At 50.1% G+C, this 20,166-nt stretch overlaps 1 protein-coding gene across 5 annotated transcripts in view; it reads left to right on the top strand.

Annotated features, from left to right (window-relative positions):
- Positions 1-20,166, top strand: part of bach2b (BTB and CNC homology 1, basic leucine zipper transcription factor 2b) — a 65,003-nt gene that overhangs the window by 25,778 nt on the left and 19,059 nt on the right. Inside the window, exons 1-2 of one of the 5 annotated variants that reach the window (XM_029002658.1) lie at positions 9,400-9,513; positions 17,356-17,610. The exons of 1 other annotated variant lie outside the window; for it this stretch is intronic. In XM_029002658.1, coding sequence (XP_028858491.1) covers positions 9,499-9,513; positions 17,356-17,610 — 270 coding nt within the window. In that variant the 5' untranslated portion in view covers positions 9,400-9,498. Of the gene's footprint in view, positions 1-9,399; positions 9,514-9,551; positions 9,605-17,239; positions 17,287-17,355; positions 17,611-20,166 lie in introns of those variants that run through there. 3 more of the 5 variants (XM_029002660.1, XM_029002661.1, XM_029002659.1) reach the window with 3 other exon arrangements.

Below are 20,166 nucleotides of genomic sequence, written 5' to 3'. Positions count from 1 at the left end.
GGTGTGCGGCATTAGCGCCTCTTAAAGGGCCGCCGCGGCGGGCCGCGCCCGCTCATGCCCCCTCGGCTTCATTAATGAGCGGCTCTAATGGAGTGCGGGAGCCTGAGAAGGCTGCCGGGTGCCTGGGGGACCGCCGCAGAGATGGAGGGAGTGGACTGGAGAACAGAAGGCAGGAGTAGATGGAGTAAATGGCCTCCAGGGGCCTGCATGTGGATCCGGTTTGGAAAGAGAGAACGAGGGAGAGAGAATGAAACGTATACTGAACCTCAGACAACGTCCTCTCCTCCGTTTAGGAGTGGAGTGGTTGTGCTCTACTCTAATTCATTCGTAAAAACAAGTCATTCCTCAAATTTGTCTGATCGTTTTTGTCGCGCACGTTTTTGACGTTCCCACTCTGGATGTTACATTGTTATTATTATTATTATTATAATTATTATGTTAGAATGTTGCTGAACAGGTTTGGAATGTGTCTCGAGAGTCTCCCCGGATGGATGTTTTCTTCATCTGATGTTCTGTATTTTTCTGCCACATTTGATGATGGAAACATCACTTGTTTCACGCGAACTATCCTGAAGATGACAGGTCGTAATCACACGTGGACTCAATGGGACACGGTCCAGACCCTGTTCTTTCTGTCCTCGCATATAGCATCACCAGGTGGCATCAAGATGTAAAAAAAATCGGAATATTCCAAACATGGGTGTTGGAAGCCTGGTGGGTGAGACACTGGCCTATGAACCAGAAGACCCAGGTTCAAACCCCCCACTTACTACCATCGTGTCCCTGAGCAAGACACTTAACCCTGAGTGTCTCTAGGGGGGGACTGTCCCTGTAACTACTGATTGTATTGGATAAGGGCATCTAATAAATGCCGGAAATGTAATGGTAATGGTAAAAGCCATTAATATCATTAATAACATGCTATTATTATCTTGTTAGAGGGTTCTGGAACATGTTTGTAACAGATGTTCTCACTTTTTTTGTAAATATACGTTTGTCTTCTTCGATGTCCCATGTTCCCCTGGTCTGTTGCATGATTGTGAACATTTGAGAAGATGGCTGTCCGTGTTGACCATCTTCTGGAAGGTTCCAGACGTCCAGCATGTTATTCAAGCATCACCAGGTGGCATGTAGATGTAAAAAAAAACCTTGATCATGATTTTTGGTTATGAATACTGTCTCGGCTGATGAGCCTCGAGTTTGACGGAGAGAGAGGCCCCGCAGGCCGGGATCGGGCCAATCAGGAAGAGGGGTGATGTGGGCATGACATCAATATCAGGCGCGTAGCCCTCCATTGTGCCTCCACCAGCGCCGCCCGTCACCCCGGCCAACGGCGGCGCTCCACAGAGAAAGAGGGGCCTTGATGTCGAGTCGGGGGGGGTGGGGCCTTTGTGCATTGTTCAGACGCCGAGCTTCATGCCGCCGTCACTCGCTGGCCGACCCCCTCGCTACCTGTCCCGTGATGGGCCGCCACGCTTGTGGTGACGAGGAGTCGCAGGCCTGTCCTCCTGGAAAATTACAAAAAAAAAACCCAGAAACGCTACCCATGATGCAATTGTGCTCGGATTTCCACCAGACGACCGCTTTACTGTATTTTTTGTTTTTTTACGAAAGACACTAACGCAGTGAACAGCGGTAAAGACAGCAGTAAATTACAGATATACTTTAAGGGAAGGCCCTTCTTTGCCAGGATAACCACCTCATGAGCCTCAGCTCCTTATCGCGTTGAAGATCGGGGGATTTTAAGAGGTGACGATGCAAATTGTTGGCAAAAAGCTCCCGGGGACCTGAACATCCACGGTTAAAGAAGCGACAGGAGATAAATCACCCGCACGTCGGGCATGTTTAGTTTGGATTATTCCAAGAACGCCTCCACAGTTGCGCGGCATCTGAAGGCTGAAGAGCCTGTCCCGTTCAGGAAAACGCCCAGCACCGCAGACGGCTTCCCTCGCCGGCGCGGACAAAAGCCCCCTTTCACGTCCTGCCGACTGATCCTTATTCCTTTTCCCTCTATTTTCCCTCCCTCGCCCCTAAATTCCGGCCCGGCATCATCCGAACAGCGGGGCTAGGGGCCGCCCCAGGTTGGATGAGTGGGCAGCAGCGATCTCACCGCTCCGCTCGCGCCCATTGCCCGTCTAATCCGTCCCCGCGGCGCCTTCCTGCCGATTGAAATGAAGAATGAAACCACCCGTGGGTGCGTCGGGAGTCCCGCTTTGAGGAACTAAATTGAAAGAAACCTTCCTTATTGGGTCGCAATAAATAATTACCGACATATTCAGTCGCGTACACGGCCCTCTTCAGACCAAGGTGGCGCATTTACACGAGTTAAACGCGGTTTCTTTCCAGTAAAATGTTAAATGATATAATAACCCAAGCATTCCAGTGTGGGGTCGTGTTAGGATGTTATGGAAGTGTCGTGTCAAGTTTTTTTTTTTATATATTTTGAACACGATGGTACAGCAGTAGAACGATCTGGAAAATGTCATGAAATTGAGCCTGTCAAACTACATTTGTATATTTTAGAATGTTATAACGTTCTTGAACGTTCCTTGGACGTAGCAGTAGACAATATCCGGGTGTATTGTGCGGTGATAATCGGAGCAGCCACGCCCTCATCGTCAGCCTCTCGTTCGTTTTGTCCTAATCGAAGACGCCGCCCATCGCTCAGCTATCAGCTATCGTCTCCGAAAGCCAATTAATTTCTTTTTTGCGTGAAGGTGAATTTCAGCGAACAAGCTAATGTTGTATCGTTCAATTAAATACGTTTTTTTTTGTGAACGAACATTGCTGACTGTGGGAAAAACAGAAAGTGTGTGTTTTTTTATCCAACGCAATTAAACGTGCGATAATATGCGTTCCGTCTGCAGCGAGTAATGGTGCTGCCTTTGATAAACGGGAACAAGCGGCCGTATTTCCACCGTCATTCATGCATTACGGCAGACTGTACTATTAGGGTTGTGGAACATTTTCTGAGTCACTCCTGGCACCGTCTGTGAAATTATGACTCAGAGTGGGAGGAACTGTTCAGAACATTCTTTACTGTGTGTGTGTGTGTGTGTGTGTGTGTGTGTGTGTGTGAAGGAAATATATCTTGATAGTGTGCGTCTGTAGACAGAATTCCTGCACACGTCTGCATACAGTGTGTGTTTATGTGTGTGAAAGGGCTCACACACACACACACACACACACACCAGCGTATATGCCTGACGTAACGTAAGGTCGGCCGCGTGGTCCGGGACATGCAGGTGTGTGTGTTCTCTCCGTCTGAAGCGCCGTGCACCCTTCTCCTTACGCGACCCCGGTGATTCACGGCGCCGTGACTCACCTCTCCTCCACAGCCCAGCGCTCAAGGCGCTCGAGTGGCGTGTGTGTGTGTGTGTGTGTGTGTGTGTGTGTGTGTGGGGCGATAAGACCATTCATACTGCAACCGGTGAGGGTTTACGGGGCGGTCGCACCGTCAGGCCTGCCGCGGTGAACCCTGGGTCAAGTGGACCCCTGGATCTCGGGAGGAATGGCCACGCGCAATCTCTGGAGATCATCCTGGAAATTTACATTTACATTTGCAGCATTTATCAGACGCCCTTATCCAGAGCGACTTACAGTCAGTAGTGACAGGGACAGTCCCCCCCTGGAGACACTCAGGGTTAAGTGTCTTGCTCAGGGACACAATGGTAGTAAGTGGGATTCGAACCCGGGTCTTCTGGTTCATAGGCGAGTGTGTTACCCACTAGGCTACTACCACCCTGTGGAAATCCACTCTGGCACCGTAGAAGTGAATCCAGCTGGACGTTTATCGCGTCTTTTCGGAAACGGCGGGTTTACAAGAAGACCTTTAAAGGAATCGCACGAGGGTCGCCGGCCAAATGCACCTCGTTTCATTATCGCCACAAACAGACAGATTTGAATCTGCCTGCGTGTTTTTCCCCCCGATTACCGCTACAAAACTGATCTTACGAAACGGTCTCGGGCGACCTGGCTCTGTTCCCAGCAGGCGCTGCGTCTTCACCAGCCGACGGAGGTGTTGCGACATCTCCGTGTCGCGGGTCGTGCTGCGGCCTCCAGAAACCACCTATTGCGCGCGGAAATAAGCTCAGGGATTTTCGCGTTTCGACACGAACACGCCTCCTTCTGCCCGATGAGCTGCTGATGAGATGATAAGCTCAGAGAAGATCTCGCCTAACAAGGAAAGCGCCGAGAACTTAACCCTCCGATTTGCTCGGCCCCGTAAGATAAAGGTGGAATCATTTTAAAATGATTACTTAATAGCGGGTATAATTTTATTCGCTTATTGTAACATGTGCATCTTACAGCCATGACCCCCCATCAGTCGAGAAATGGCCGGAAAAAAACGTATCTTTCAATATAAAACCACTTTTTTACCTTCACGGCGGCTGTGTTCACTACTGTCATCTTCACAAACCGCTCGATGAGACGCTCATTAACGTGAGTGAATGACAAGTGTTCAGCATAAACCCTCAGTCCCCGTTGTCCAACTGAATGACGCAAATCTCCAACTTTTTCCCTTGTTTGCCTCACGTGTGGTATTTCATAGTCTCGTTCCATAATGTAAAAAATGCAAGACCCACAAATGAGTAGAAGCATCCCAACCATCGACTGGCCGGGACCATGATGAGTTGGTACGTCCCATAAAATGTGTGTCCAACCACCGAGGGCGCTCAGCCTATGTAGGGAAATCGATGGCGCGAGTGCATGTGAGGTCTTCGGGGGGGACGGACGTATCGAACCGGGATCGTGGGCCATATGATGCGCGCCGGTTTGAACAAGGTTCCATTTGGGCACCAACATTGGGCTCAATGTTGGGCTCGTTTCCAGCGAGGTGGAGGTAGGTAGGGTCAAGTGTCTTCTCCACATCTGAAAGGTGAAAGGTGTCATGCCGCGCGGAATGTGTCCCATTCGTCATACGCTGGCGGAGACGTCCGTATCATCTGCATCTCATCACTTCTCTTTTTAAGAACGAAACAGCTCTGTTATCATGCGTGGCATGAAGCTGTTTCTGGTGTGTGTGTGTGTGTGTCCTTTGAGACCGCAAGTTTTCCTGCAGGATCGGGCTGATTCATTACAGCGCTGATGATCCAAAGGGCATCTCTGTCCAAGTAGGACGGGTCCAGCTCTCACTTTGGGCTGTGACTGTGTGTATGTGTGTGTCATTCTGAAGTGTAGCTAATGCCTTGCATGGGAACTATCGTCCCCGTTTAATAACGCTGATGGTCCCGCCCTGGGCTGGGCTCCGGAGGGCGGTTCCGTCTGAGTGTCCAGCACCTGTGAAACGCAGGATTTGCGAATCAGTTTAGGTTCGTCTCCACACGCCTGATCATCAGATTCACCAACGCATCATACATTTACATTTATGACATTTACCAGACGCCCTTATCCAGAGCGACTTACAATCAGTAGTTACAGGGACAGCCCCCCCCTGGAGACACTCAGGGTTAAGTGTCTTGCTCAGGGACACGATGGTAGTAAGTGGGGTTTGAACCTGGGTCTCCTGGTTCATAGACGAGTGTGTTACTCACCAGGCTACTACCACTCGGTCAGATTGAATGGACTAGTATTTTTTACACAGGTTGCCAAATTCTGATGAAATTCAGCCAAAAGATGCTGCCATTATATGGTGGGATTTAGCTTTTTTTTCTATGCACGAGTAAAGAGGTTTTGAAGTGGAGCCGGTTTGTTGCATTTGAAAATGTGAGACCCAACATAAAAGTATTAATACAACTGGGCGCATGTAATTATGCAAACGTCTTATTTCCTCCCGATTTCAGGCTGCGCGTAATTGCACTGCAATACAATCTCGGCGCTCTCTGGGTCTCAGCGCGCCACCAGCGGGCCTGAGGAATGGCGTATTTTTAGACGCGGCAAATAATGAAAGATCAGACAAAAACCGTGGACACCCACTGTCGTCCGGCCGCCTCATCGTGCCGGGTTCCCTTCTCTCTCTCTCTCGCTCTCTCTCTTTCTTTTCACGTCTGGCTTCCTACGAATCTATTGTAGGGTTCGGAGGTTAAAAATAGGCTCTTGCGCGGGACGAGGGGGGGGGGAGTCAGTTCACCGCCTGAACCATAAACAAACACGACGTCTGACTGCGGCGCATGGAGTCATTAGTGGCTTGTGGGAGAGCTGACCTGGGATCAGGACAAGACGGGCCGGTCCTCGAAAAAAAAAAAAAAAAAGGCAGAGGAGCACAACAGGATGCCGTACTGGCGTGGCGGCCTTCCAGGAGCTGACCCAGAAAGACCCTCGCTCTCGTCCCTGCCTCTGCTCGACCTCCGCACCCGTCCCAGAATGCCCTTGGCTCGCGTGCAGAGCCTGAACTGCCTCGCGCCGCGGGAAAGGCCTTTGTTTTGTTGTAAAGCCTGTCGTTTTTCCACGCGGTCTAATTGGACCAAAACGAACGCTCATTGACAGGCCCGGCGCGTAATTAAATACTTTCCACGGGCCGCCTGCCAGTGTCCCGCTTCGGGCCGGACCCACGCGACTGATAATCACCGGGAACGTCTCATGGCGGCCGAACAACCGCTGGCCTCGCCTTTTCCGGCTTCATCCCGCTCTGTCAGGTGCGCGTTCGGGGCGAAGGGGGCTGGGCGGTTAAAATTCATTGTTTTAATCAAGGCCCCGATCGATAGCCGCTGAGATACGTATTGATTTCTTTTGGCCTCTCTGGAGTCGAGTGTGGAAGTGCTGTCCCTGCACAACGGGCCGGGCGACGGAGGCGGAGCTCACAACGCACACCGGGGCAGTCACGTGACACGTCACAATGTCCCGTTTACATTTGATTTTTTATCATAATTATTAATAGTAGTATTATTATAGTTTGAAGGCGGTGATAATTGATATTTCTGGATTTCTTCTGAGGTCGCCACAGCAGATCCACCAGACCGGATGTCCGCACAAAGATTATGGCAAAAACCCCAAGAAATGCTTGGTCACGTTATGACTTCAATGGTTTATTAATGAAGTTAAATTTCTTTGCGAATGTAATTTTTAAGAGAATAAAATGTCATTTTTAGAAAAAAAAAAGATATTTAATTTCTGTGACTTTTTCTCACTATCTGGAAAGCTGTCTGGATTGTGATATTTTTAAAAATGCTGAATGTTTATTTGACATGTCAAGGTAACAGAAAGAGAAGAATGTCATGGAAATTACTGTGACCTTTTGTGGGCCTCTGGTGCCAGAAGTTAAAATACATACACAAAACACATCATATAAAATCAAATCAGTCCATTTTGTCTAACAAAATATGACATATGAGCTGTTTGTAATTAATTAATTTATTTTATTTCATACTAAGGACAATTTCATACTAACTATTCGTCCGCCTTGCTTTTCCCATTGAACTCACTGTTGCTATGGTAACCAAGTGTAAAAAAAAAAAAAAAAAATCCTACAACAATGGCCTCAAAGGATATAGATTTCTGAAGACAGAACTCCCACTGAATATGCTGATTGGTGGCATGAGGCCGTCCCCGCCCTCGGATAATTTCCACCGTGAGCAGAACAGCCCAGTCAGATATTGCTCCGCTTTCTCCTCTCCGTTTGAGTCATCCTCGTCTCGGTGGCAAACCGCAGCCTGCCACATACATAAACTGTTAACCTTTCCCCGCCCGCGCCCGCCTCTCGGGTCGGGCCGCGAACTCGGCCCGCGGCTTCGCCTTTTTCGGGCCCGGACGTGCGAAAATCGATCGCGCACGAGGCTGAATGGGGAAAAGAGGTGCTGCCTGCTGTGTGGGAGGAGCTTGTTTGGAACAAGAGCGTCACGACAGCGCGTGAGTCCGCTACGCCACGCCGCCAAACACGCTCTGTGCGGAACGTCTGATGAAGGCGATGCGGAATATGTGATGAGTGCAGGACGAGGCAGCGTGAACGGAGGCACACTCACGTCCCAAATTAGCCCTTCAGACCGCGTCACCTGACTGGTCAGCTGACTGTCGAACAGGCCCGGGCCCTGTTGCCGTTATCTGAAATCCCGCCCGGAGCCGCCCTTGTCATCGTTCCCCCCCTGCTTCCAGGTCCGTTACGTGCTCTGAATTGTGGGCGCCGCCGTTTCCTGCGCCTGCCATCGCTCCATCCCGGCCGGCATTCGCTCCTGCCAGCAAGAGGAAGCAGACGCGCGGTTTCAAAACTGAGAGGCTGAAACTGCAGCCGTGACGAGGCAAAAAAAAAAAAAATTATGAATGAGTCGAACTCAAACCTCATAAACTGCATGCATATGCATAACTTCATATGCATAATTTCTCCAGGCTCCTTTTTAATATCGTTTTGGTCTTTTTTTCTCTTCATTTCGCGAATTATGCATAGCTGCATTGTTAATGACCGCATCACGTTAATCGCTGCAAACGCTGTTTCTTTTTATATTGTTATGCATACGGAATGGGGCAGCGGTGGCCTAGCGGTTAAGGAAGCGACCCCGTAATCAGAAGGTTGCCGGTTCGAATCCCGATCCGCCAAGGTACCACTGAGGTGCCACTGAGCAAAGCACCGTCCCCACACACTGCTCCCCGGGCGCCGGTCATGGCTGCCCACTGCTCACTCAGGGTGATGGGTTAAATGCAGAGGACAAATTTCACTGTGTGCACCGTGTGCTGTGCTGCTGTGTATCACATGTGACAATCACTTCACTTAAAAAAGGAATGAAATTACAATAAGGCTTTGATTTGATTGGCTCTCGCCTACTTCAGAGGACACAGATGTACAAATGCAATTTGCATTTTTGCAATTTTTGCATGTCAGGAGCACGTCAGGTTGTTTGCAAATGTGCTTTCTTTGGTGGAGCTTGTGGAACTTTAAGGGTCCCGGAGAGACCGTCACCGTTTCCCACGCTCCCTCTCCGCGTCTGCGGCGCGACTCGCCCGGCCTTCTCGTGCTTTGTGGCAGGGCCGGACGGCCGATCGCGCGTGAACCGGGGGAGGCTCGCCCCACGCGGGCGGCTTTGTGTGTCACGTCCTTCCTATGGGGAGCGTTGGGTTTTTTTTTTTTTTCCATTCGCCGACACTTCCTGTGCCGCGTCTGCCGGTTTCCTGCAGAGCAGAAGGAGAGAAACGTCGACGTGGCCGCCGTTACGGCGCGCACACTTCTGCAGGAAAGAGGCGGGGCCTCTGCCGGCCGCAGGACGGCGGCAGAAGAACGCGGGGCCCGAGGTGGCCCTTTTCTTCGTCCTAGCGGGCGGAGCGCGCTCGGGCCCGGCAGGGCCGGCGCTATAGATAACCGCCGGACGGTGTCACATGTCCCCAGCGTTACCATATAAGACCGGGCCATGAGTCACCCCGGCTCTCTGACCCGCAGCGAGGGAAGTCATGATTCATGCACGCCGCCCAAAAATACTCCGGCATGCCACCCCGCCGACACACACACACACACACACACACACCGCTCGCGGCGAACGGCCCCTCGCCGTGTTTTTACTCCTTCTCCTCTGCACTCGGCGAACCCTCGCCGCAGCCGGAATGCGGCTACCTTCCCTCTGACGGCGGGCCGGCGGGATGTTGACCTCTGAGGTAAACGGCGGCGCGCTCGGCCCGCGCGGGGAGCACTCTCTTGCAGGAAGTGGCGGAACGGCGTCCTCAGCGCGGCTCGCGTTTATCGCAGGTTAGCAGCCGATGGCACAGATTGGGGTTCCGGCGTCTTCACTCCTCACGCCGCTTTCATGGGAGAAATACGTTCACAGAAATACGAAATTGTGGCTCAGTCCTTTTAAAAAATCCGAAAAAAATCTAGCAAATAATGGCATTGTTTTTTTATGCTATCAATATGTACTATGTCAACGGTATAAAAATACTCTATATCAATAAAAACAGTATACACTATTTTTATGGTATAATATGGATAAATGTATACTCATTTCAATAATGTACTACTATGTAAAACATAATTGTTTTTTCTTACATTTCATATTGGATTTAAGGATATAAGATGCATACTAATAATTTAGACCAATCATATATTATTGGGCAGATGCGTAGATATTCAAATACAACAATTATTGTGCTCAACACTGGGACGTGTTTTATTCCAGGACTAGCCTCAATCCAAGAACAGGAAACTGACCTTGAGAGCGTCGCATATTGACAGGGAGGGTGTTTAAATTGTCCCGAATGAGGAAGTAGGGCGTGTGACAGCTGTCAATCACGCCTACAGGCTCCTCCTTCTTTAAACCCACCTTCTGGACGTCAGAAATAATAACACACCAACACGTAGGGGTCTGGGTGGGTAGCAAGTTCCTCCTCAGCTACAAAACACATAACCAGCGAGCAGTCACGTCTTTTTTTTTTTTTTTATCTGTTTATTTCCGTAAACCCTGAAGGCGCATTATGAGGTCACGTTTGTGAACATTTGGGGTTTATTTCCATGCGTTTCCTATTCAGCTATTCCGCTCTGGTCTATTTATAAGCTGTGATTCAGCCCTTTGGACTCATTAATAAGATGGTGGGAGCGTAATCTCTCCTATTGACGCCCCACTTTGTAATAACATGTTTTATTGGACCCCTGCGTTGGCCGCGGGCGCGGTGTAATCTCCAGTCGCGCTCTCTCACTCTCTCTCTCTCTCTCTCCCTCTCTCTCCCTCTACCTGCGTTTTCAATTAGCAGCGCGTCACGCGCCCGCGGTGGGTCGAGCAGAGTCGCAGGCATGAATATTTAAAGCGCCCTGACGCCGTCGGATGAAAATTGATGATGCGCTGTTTCTCTCTCTCTCTCTCTCTCGCTCTCTGTATCCCCCCCCTCACTCGCCCGCTCTCGTTCTCCTGAGATCGAAGCCAGGCAGACACCGCTATTGATTTCCGCGTTGATGAAAGGCTTTGGACTGGTCGCGGTGGCCTGACCTCTCTCACCTTCCGGGGTTCAAGGTGAACCCCGGCCCTCCGTTAATACAGACGCCACGTCGGGTCGCGAAAGGGAAAAAAAAAACGTGAGAGAACGTGAGAAATAAGAAAAGCGTCAAATATGCGGTCAGTCAGGCCCCACGTCAGACGCAGCCTCAGAATCAATATCGGCATCTCGGTGACCTCCTGGCAGCCAGACTGTCCTCCCTTATCTGCAGCCTCGCTCTGCGACTGATGTCATCGTCCCGTCTGCGTCCGCCGACAGGCGCTGGAAAGCCCCTCCTGAGCATCGCTCTCTCTTTTTTTTTTTTGCTCTCCTTGCCGCGCTCGCTCGGTCCCTGGCCGTGTTCTGCCCTGACGTCCTCGGTCTGCGTGCTGTGGTAGCTGCGGGACCTCTTGAACTGCAGCTGTCCCTTCCAGTGGCCCATAAAATGCCCGGCAGTGGAAAAAACTGTGGGAAACCCCCTCCAGATGGTATCTACAAAATGATTTTGTCCAGAAACACCTCTTCTGCAGAAGATCGCCGCCTTGGATGCTCCACCTTCCGTTAGGCTGTGGGTGAAGTCATTTCATTGTGAATCTAGATCACTGTTAGTGGGGACGGTACCTGGTTGAGTGGCACCTCAGTGGCAATTTTGGCCCTTTTTGAGCTGATTAGGAAGGTCCTGTTTGTAGTAGGGGTGATAGGGGTGATAAAGGGGTGATAGTAGCCTAGTGGGTAACACACTCGCCTATGAACCAGAAGACCCGGGTTCGAACCCCACTTACTACCATCGTGTCCCTGAGTGTCCCTGAGTGTCTCCAGGGGGGGACTGTCCCTGTCGCTACTGATTGTAAGTCACTCTGGATAAGGGCGTCTGGTAAATGCTGTAAATGTAAATGTAAATATAGTAGCCAACGAGGACCTCAGTGGAAACCGACGTGCTGCCGAGCTCCGAGGATGTTCTTCAAGGTGTTTTGAGAGCAGGTGTGTCAAACCGGAGTCAAATCCGATTCTTCTTGGGTGGAAGCCTTGCTCAGATCACAGACTTGTTTGGCCCATCGTGTTTAACATCTAGACGCCACGCTCGCTTCGAAATGTGCAGATCTTCAGAGCTTGAGAGTGATGATGAAGGTAGCGCCTCAGCTCACCCATGTCGGGGTGGTGAGGAGGTTTGAGGTGGCGAGAATCCGTTTTTGAACACAGTCAAAACTGCAGCCTGGAATCCGGATGTTTTCGTGCTCTTTGCGCCGACCGCACTGGAATCGTTTGTCCCCGACAGTCGGACCAGCGTGACTCGGCAGCGTGACTCCGGATCTTCCAGAGTGTCTACTCAACATTCCGCCTCATCTTAAACAGATGTTCGCGGACGTCCATGGCAGCATCTGGATGCGCGGCCAAAGTGCTTAATGGTCGGTTTGAGGAGAGGTTGGAAGAGCTTGGTGGCAGGACGCCGCATCCGTTAACCAATTGCTCGTTACCAGGCTGGAGTTGGGACACTGATAGCGGCAGCATCTGGCCAGAGTTCCTTTTGTGTCGGGCTGCGGATGAGCGTATTCCCAGCACTCCTGTTGTCTCGTTTGCCTCAAGTGCTCATGGCGGCTGACGTGTATCTGGAGGACCATCCACTTTCATTACCGGAGTCTAGGGTGTCGCACAAGTAATGCTGTCTTTGCTGGAGTGGCTTGTTTTTGCCGTGGCAAATGTTGAACGGACCCTCGTTCCTCAAAAGTGAATCACATCGGGCATTCCGGGCTTATCCAGAGCGACTTACAATGTGCTTCCATGTCACCATGGATGAAGTGATCAGTTCTGGTTCACTAGGACCCCCAACTATGAATACAACCTTTTTATTCACTCTTTTGTAGATTCTGTACATAAGTCAGACAATAAGAAGGTCACAAGTTCATCTAAATCTTCTCTAAAGAGGAAGGTCTTGAGCTGCCGTGTGAAGGTGCTCAGTGACTGAGCTGGAAGTTCATTCCACCACCGAGGGGCCAAGACGGAGAAGAGTCTAGATGAGTATCTTCCTTTTACCTTCAGAGATGGAGGGACCAGGCGAGCAGTACTGGAGGTGTAAGGTGTAGTGCGAGGTGTAATAAGGGCTGTGAGGTAGGATGGTGCTACTCCATGTTTGGCTTTGTAGGCCAGCATCAGTATTTTGAACCTGATGCATGCAGCTACTAGGAGCCGGTGGAGGGAACATAGCAGAGGGGCGGTGTGGAGAACATGGTTGAAGATCAGTCGTGCTGCTGCATTTTGTATGAGTTGTAGAGGTCGGATGGACTCCCTCCAGTCGTGAGGTGACTAAGGACTGAACCTGTATCTGGGTGGCCTGTGTTGACAGATAAGGGCGGATTCGTCTGATATTGTAGAGAAGGAATCTACAGGAGCGGGAAAGATTGCTGATGTTTGAGGCACAAACACGGTGTCCCAGGACCCGTGCAGTTTAATGCCGGCGGAACAGTGGGATTAGATGCCCAGTGACGCTTCGGCGTAATGAGGCGTCAAGCCGGACGGTGTGTCAGCGCGGCCGAGGGTTCCTTAAATACGAATCCGATGACCATGCAGATTCACCTAAAGGGACGTGTTTGGTGTACAGCTGATTATATTTCCAATTACTGATAACCAACATATCAGTATTTTCACATTTCATTTAGGCTTCAGCACACGTACGGTTATACTTGGTTATAGTCGTGATGGTGTACAAACAGAGCTAAAGCACGCTGTATCCAGACGCCAGGAACCAAAAGCACCCTGAGACAGATGTTTATGAGTACGGTGAGCAACGGCGTTTCATAAATCGAAGGAGGAAGTGATGTAATTGAAGGGAAGTGTTCCAAAAACTTGAAAAGGCTTCTGTCAGTCGTCTTAACTCAAATTATTTGAGGATTTAGAGAAGTTCAGTGTCTGAACGGCATTGTATCGGCAGGATTTAGGTAAAAGGTGTAATTAATTGCTGGTTTATGTATGCTGATGCAGCGTTTGTATTGATTCGGGGACGATATGAAAGCCCGGGGGTATGGCTGCAGTGTGGGACTCCTGTTTTAGCGGCGTGTGTGTTTATGTTTAGGCCTGAAACCAGATGCCGCGTATCCTGCGGTGCCGTCTGAGGTAACTGGGTGCAGTGGGCATCTGGTGGTGCACTGTCAGGTTTGGCGTGAGGGGCAGGGCCACAAATAGAGGATAAATACAAATACAACGTGCAGTGTCTCACAGCGGTGATTTATTTTTTATTAATTCAAGATAATTGAACCATGCAATTTTAATAAAATGTGTATATTAATCATAGTCTCTAATTAGAATATTGTTTGTGAATATGCTTTTTTTATGCATATTTGTTTAACATTGCTCCACGTGTTCAGGAATGTCTAGATCTGTGGAAGATAGATAGCCTAGTGGCTCACAGAAACATTTCTTAATATACCTAGATTCTTAACCAGACCCTTAATTAGAAAGTATCGATACTGCAATATGCTGGCAATTTGCTGGCACTCAAGATCATTAGAGAGCCCTCACACCCTCTGAACTCTGAACCTTGAGTGGCTCCCCTCCTGCCACCGGCTGCAGGACACTAAAGCCGTCCTTCTATTGAACTCTGGACATCCCCCCGAAAACAACCATTATCACCTGACACAGGTGATAAACAATGCGCCTTACTGCTCCGGTTATGTACAGTTATTTATCGCTGTTCATAGTGCAATACAAGGAATATTTTATTGTGTGTCATATGTTGTGTCTATTGTGACAAGTGTAATATGTGAGATGCTCCACTGTGCCTTCTAAATAGCCCCTCGGGGACAAATAAAGTCCTTCGAAATTTAAATATATATCGCAAAATTTTATCTGGTGATATTGTATGGATAGACGGGACATCAAATATCGATTCTTTGTATGCAACACTTTCTTTAGTGAGGTCAGTAGAGATGAGAATCAGCATGCAACTACAACCTCCACTCCTGTAGATGGCGCTGTACAGCTGGGTACTTTGAATTAGTACTTGGCAACTCAGGCAGAGTGAAATCGCAGATCGCAGCATGTACATTATCACAATATATTGTGGTGTAGTCGTCTCGTGACCCGTGTATTGCGATACGTATCGTATCGTGAGATCCTTGTCAATCCCTGGTAGCTAACAAGTGTTTTAATTAGTCTCGTAAAGGGGTAGGGAGGCGATGTATTTCTCGTATCATTTTCAGGAGACATCGCTCAGCCCTACCAGGACACGTTCATGTTTATTGTATTTGTCACAGTGACTGAGGCCTTTTAGAATCGAATTAGCGCCTCTCAGATCACCGCCATTCCCCGAGACGTCCTGGGCGGCACAACACAACGTGGTAAACTCAAGTCAGAGCTGCTTTTTTTTCCATCATTCCCGTCTTTTCCCGATCTGTGTAGGAGTGTTTGCAGCGAAAGCTGGTTAGCCGCTGGTCCTAGCGGAGGAAGAGAGGCAGCATGTTGCATCCCTCAGCAGTTCTAATCATGCCTCAGCCACAGGCCGGTCATTTGTGGCGTCGCACCATCCCTCCTGTCCATCGCAACGTATCGCCTGGAATACGCGGAACGCCGAGCACGCAGAAATAGACGAATGTTTTGATCGTTACGATCCTCGCGACCACATCTGGTAACGTTATTCTTGGGAGACAGGTCATTATCCACCGAGAACCGGTGTTTGGAGGAGGAAAACGCTGAGGGGAGGGGGGTAAGCCGAACTATAATTGGACCGGCCACTCGGACGGATGCCGTACGTAGCCGGGCCGTAGCAAGAATGCGCGAAGGAGTGAGATGCGGAACACACATTCACGAACCCACGACGATACCCGACACGCGTCGTTATCTCTCGGAACGGCTTTTCGACCCCAGCCAATTAAAATGTCTCTCTCTCTCTCTCTCTCTCTCTCTCTCTCTCTCTCTGTCTCTGATGATAAACCACAGAGCGCGTGGCAGGGAAAGTGGGGGCTCGTGGCAAGCGGGGGCCCGATCCGCAGCCCAGGCCTTTTTCCGTTCGCAGCGGAAGACATTTCCATTAGCAGAGGAGTGCCTTTTTTCCATCTTCACGCCCCGGTGTGCTGATAGCCGGGACTGCGGTGGTCGCGGCCGGGCAGGCTTTCTGAAATGGTGTGTGCTGAAAGACAGGACTCGTCAGGCCCTGTTTTTACGTGCGGGGGGGGGTAATAAGCGAAGGAGTGTGTGTTGAGTGGAGGTGGGAATGCATCTTTCATCTTTTTCATGCCGTTCCCTCCCTTCTCTCTCTCCTCCAGGAAAGCGTAGCGCTACCTCGACTGTCGGGTCGCTTACTTTCCCTCATTTCTCACTTACAGCAACACTTTAGACGCGAAGATGAGCGATTGAGCCAACAAAGGATGATCTCGAAATCGATTATGTAGACATAAATCAGTGGCTCCCAATTTTTGTCTCCAGGGTCTCCATTTTGTAGATCATAACCCCACCCCCAATCCCCATTGGAAATTATAGAAATGTGCATGCAAAAAAAAACCAGCAGCATTCATTACTTTCAACAGTTTTGTGGTAACTCTGTGTGGAATATTGAAAATGTGGAAATTACCTTTAACTTAACTAATACATATAAACATTATCAGATCACTGAATTATTGAAAAATCTCATCAGACTGATTCAAAATTGACTCCAGAAAACAACAATGCAAACATGTTTTTGCCATAATAGTTCAAATACGAAACTCCATATCCTTCCAATTGGGCTCTTTACATTCCATTCCATTTACCATTAATTACCGAAGCAGCTCAGGGCCGAGCAACAGAGACTCAGGGATATAATGGTAGGAGGCGGGGCTTTGTCCACGACTTTGTAATTTGTGGCCACGTTGCCATCCTGGTGACGATCTGCATGTGCCACCTTCATCCTCGGACGCCTACTTGGCCATTCGCTTGGCTCACGACCCTCCAATTTATTCGCGGCTTATGAATAAATGAGTGCAATTGTGGGGGCGGCCGTGCTGATCAAGGGGCGGCTCTTTCTTAAAAAAAAAAGACCCCTGCAGAGTTCCACGCACGAGTGAGGGCCGTCTGTGTGTGTGTGTGTGTGTGTGTGTGTGTGTTCTTTCTTTCGTTTTTCTTGCTTATCTGTGATATTTTAGATGTGTTTCAGTGAGATTGCACTTGTGTGTCTGTGTGGGTGTGCGGTGAGCTTAAAGAGTCTGTGTTTGTGCATGTGTGTGTGTGTGTGTGTGTGTGTGCGCGCGCTCATTTGCTTGCTTCAGCTTATGTGAAAGCTGCGTGGGACGTGTTTTTTTTCTCTTCTTTCCTCTTGTGTTGCATTGTAAGGGTGTGTGTGTGTGGGGGGGGTGTTATGTGACAGTGTGTGTGTGTGTGTGTGTTTGTGAGCGTGCGTGGGAGTGTGTTTATTTACTCCAGGAGCCGCTAAAGCTGTGCGGAGGTGGAGACGCTGCGCGTGCTAAATCGCGGCGTCATGCTGCCCGTGTGCTGTTTCAGGTCTGGCTGAACGTGTGTGTGTGTGTCTGTGTGTGTGTGTTGACCCTCTCTCCGTGTCTCTGGCCACAGGGTGTGAGCGGAATGTCCCTGAATGAGAAGCCTGGAGCTCCCATGTACGTGTATGAGTCCACCGTTCACTGCGCCAACATCCTCCTGGGCCTCAACGACCAGCGCAAGCAGGACATCCTGTGTGATGTGACCGTCCGGGCGGAGGGCAGGGAATTCCGCGGCCACCGGGCCGTGCTGGCCGCCTGCAGCGAGTACTTCCTACAGGCGCTGGTGGGACAGGCCGACAATGAGCTGGTGGTCAGCCTGCCGGAGGAGGTAGGACACGTTTCATACAATTAACATCTACATTAACATTTACGGCATTTACCAGACGCCCTTATCCAGAGCGACTTACAGCCAGTAGTTACAGGGACAGTCCCCCCCCGGAGACACTCAGGGTTAAGTGTCTTGCTCAGGGACACAATGGTAGTAAGTGGGGTTTGAACCTGGGTCTTCTGGTCCATAGGCGAGTGTGTTACCCGCTAGACTACTACCACCCCAAACTCATTACCGCACAACTGTTAGTCGGAGGTGACATCGCCGCTGGGTCTTCGCACGGTAGTGCGGGCAAAGAAATAAGAATCCTCCATTTTCAGCAAATCTCAACCAATCAAAGCGGAACCCAAAATTCACTCAAAGAAATCCTGGAGGGGCTGGTCTACGGAAAAGTACGGCAAGGCTAAAACAACAGATCTAATCGCGTTTTCGTTCGTCGTTTTGCCGCGTGACGCGTCCGCGCGTGTGTGTCTCTCATTTAGGAGGACTATATCTGGTGTGCGTGCTGCATTATTAACGAGACCCTGTGGTGTGGCGGCGGTGTGAACCGTAGAGGTCCGACGTCCGCCATATTCCTCCACTTGCGTTAAACATGTATTGGCTTAAGTTGCTGAGTTACAGTTTACAACCTGTTTTGAACAAAGTTGAGTCTTGTTTTTTTATCTCATCAGTTATTTTATAATGTTGGAAAACTGCAGAACACGCTTTTGGCTTGGTAGTAAGTGTGGTAAAATGGACGGGTAAAAAAACTGTGGAAAATTCCTTCAGAATATTGCATATTGTCAGGCCCGTATTTAAACGTTTTGTCGTGAAGAAAGGATGTGTAGGGTGGTAGGGTGGTAGTAGAAGACCACAAACCCACAAAGTTCAAACCTCACCTACTACCATCGTGTCCCTGAGCCAGACACTTAACCCTGAGTGTCTCCAGAGGGACTGTCCCTGTAACTACTGATTGTAAGGCGCCCTGGATAAGGGGGCGTCTGGTAATTTTCCATAAGGCACAACGCGTGACCTTTTTCCACCGCCTCTTGGCATTTGACTTGCCCGCCGTCCCTCGCTTTTCACACGCAGCGGCATCTGAGGAGTCTGTTCTCGTCCATCCTGGGAACCACCGGTGTAGGGGAACCACGCGACCCCGAGCCTCCAGGTCGGCTTCTGGTGTATCGGAGAAGCCCTGCGACGGGCGGCACACTTCCGACAGAACGTTTTTGTCATGATCTTTTGTCGTAGGCCGGCTGTAGCCGCGTGGGCGGACAGTGTGCGCGTGTGTCTATTTATACTTGTGCGTAGGTGCCTGCATGACCGTGATGTGTGGGTTTGTGTGTGTGTGTGTAATGTGTGTTAATGCAGTTGCAGGTGCATGTAGGCATAGAGCAGATACGTGTGTGTGTCGTGTGCCGAATGGGCAGTGGTGACCTATGGAGACTTTAGTGGCACCTTGGCGGTTCGCCCCGCTGCTCCCCGGGCGCCTGTCATGGCTGCCCACTGGTCACCAAGGGTGACGGTTAAAAACAGAGGACACATTTCACCGCGTCACCGTCACTTCACTTTTATAGTATATGTTTCCGCTGCAGAAATAAGTGGTAAGATGTAGTTTAGGGTTGGGCTTTTTTTTTTTATAAATTAATAACATAGTTATTACCATGGTGTTGACATTTTTATGAAGGAACAGAGAGTGTCTTTGTGTGTATGTGTGTGTGTGTGTGTGTGTGTGTGTGTGTCGTAAACCGTAACAGACAGGGTGTGATACTGCAGGCCTGTAATCACCAATTATCACCTCTCCTCCAGCACCCAGTAGGTGCTGCCGTGAGCAACGCCCAGTGCTCTCTCTCACTCACCTGTAACACCTTAGTAGCTCCGCCTCCCGAGCAACAGTTCTTCGTGCCTAATTCACACTCCCAACCAGTGAAGTGAAAGTGACGTGATTGTCATTGTGATACACTGCAGCACAGCACACGGTGACACGGTGAAACGTGTCCTCTGCATTTAACCATCACCCTGAGTGAGCAGTGGGCACCATGACAGGCGCCCGGGGAGCAGTGTGTGGGGACGGTGCTTTGCTCAGTGGCACCTTGGCAGATCGGGATTCGAACCGGCAACCGGCCGCTTCCTTAACCGCTGGGCCACCGCCGCCCCAAAGATTGTGTCAGTGTCGGTGAATTGCCACATCCGGGCCCCATAGATACCTACACACAAACAGAGTGAAAAGTAGGGCACCGAACGAGGAATCCCGCCTCCTTCAACCCAAACGCAGCCTAAATAAAATCCTCCCCCCGCCCCCTTCTCTCGATTGCCGCTCCTGCTGGTGAATTATTCATCGCCCGGCGCGCCTCTCAGGTGCGAGTGACGCGGAGGGTGACAGCTCGCGCGCGGGCAAGTGTGAGCGCCTCCAACGGCTCTTTCTGCTCCATCAGATGATGTCACCAGGAAAAAAAAAAAACGGCGTTGCCTCCGTACGGTGATACCTATTAATAGCTAACGTCTCGGTAAAAAAAACAAAAAAACGACTTTTTCATAGGCTTGTTTTTCGTGAAGACGAAGCGGCGTGAGCCGATG

This window comes from Denticeps clupeoides, chromosome 14, assembly GCF_900700375.1.
Source record: "Denticeps clupeoides chromosome 14, fDenClu1.1, whole genome shotgun sequence".
Classification (NCBI taxonomy): Eukaryota; Metazoa; Chordata; class Actinopteri; order Clupeiformes; family Denticipitidae; genus Denticeps; species Denticeps clupeoides.
The sequence above is the reverse complement of the archived record's forward strand: the minus strand, read 5'-3'. Positions and strand labels throughout refer to the sequence as shown.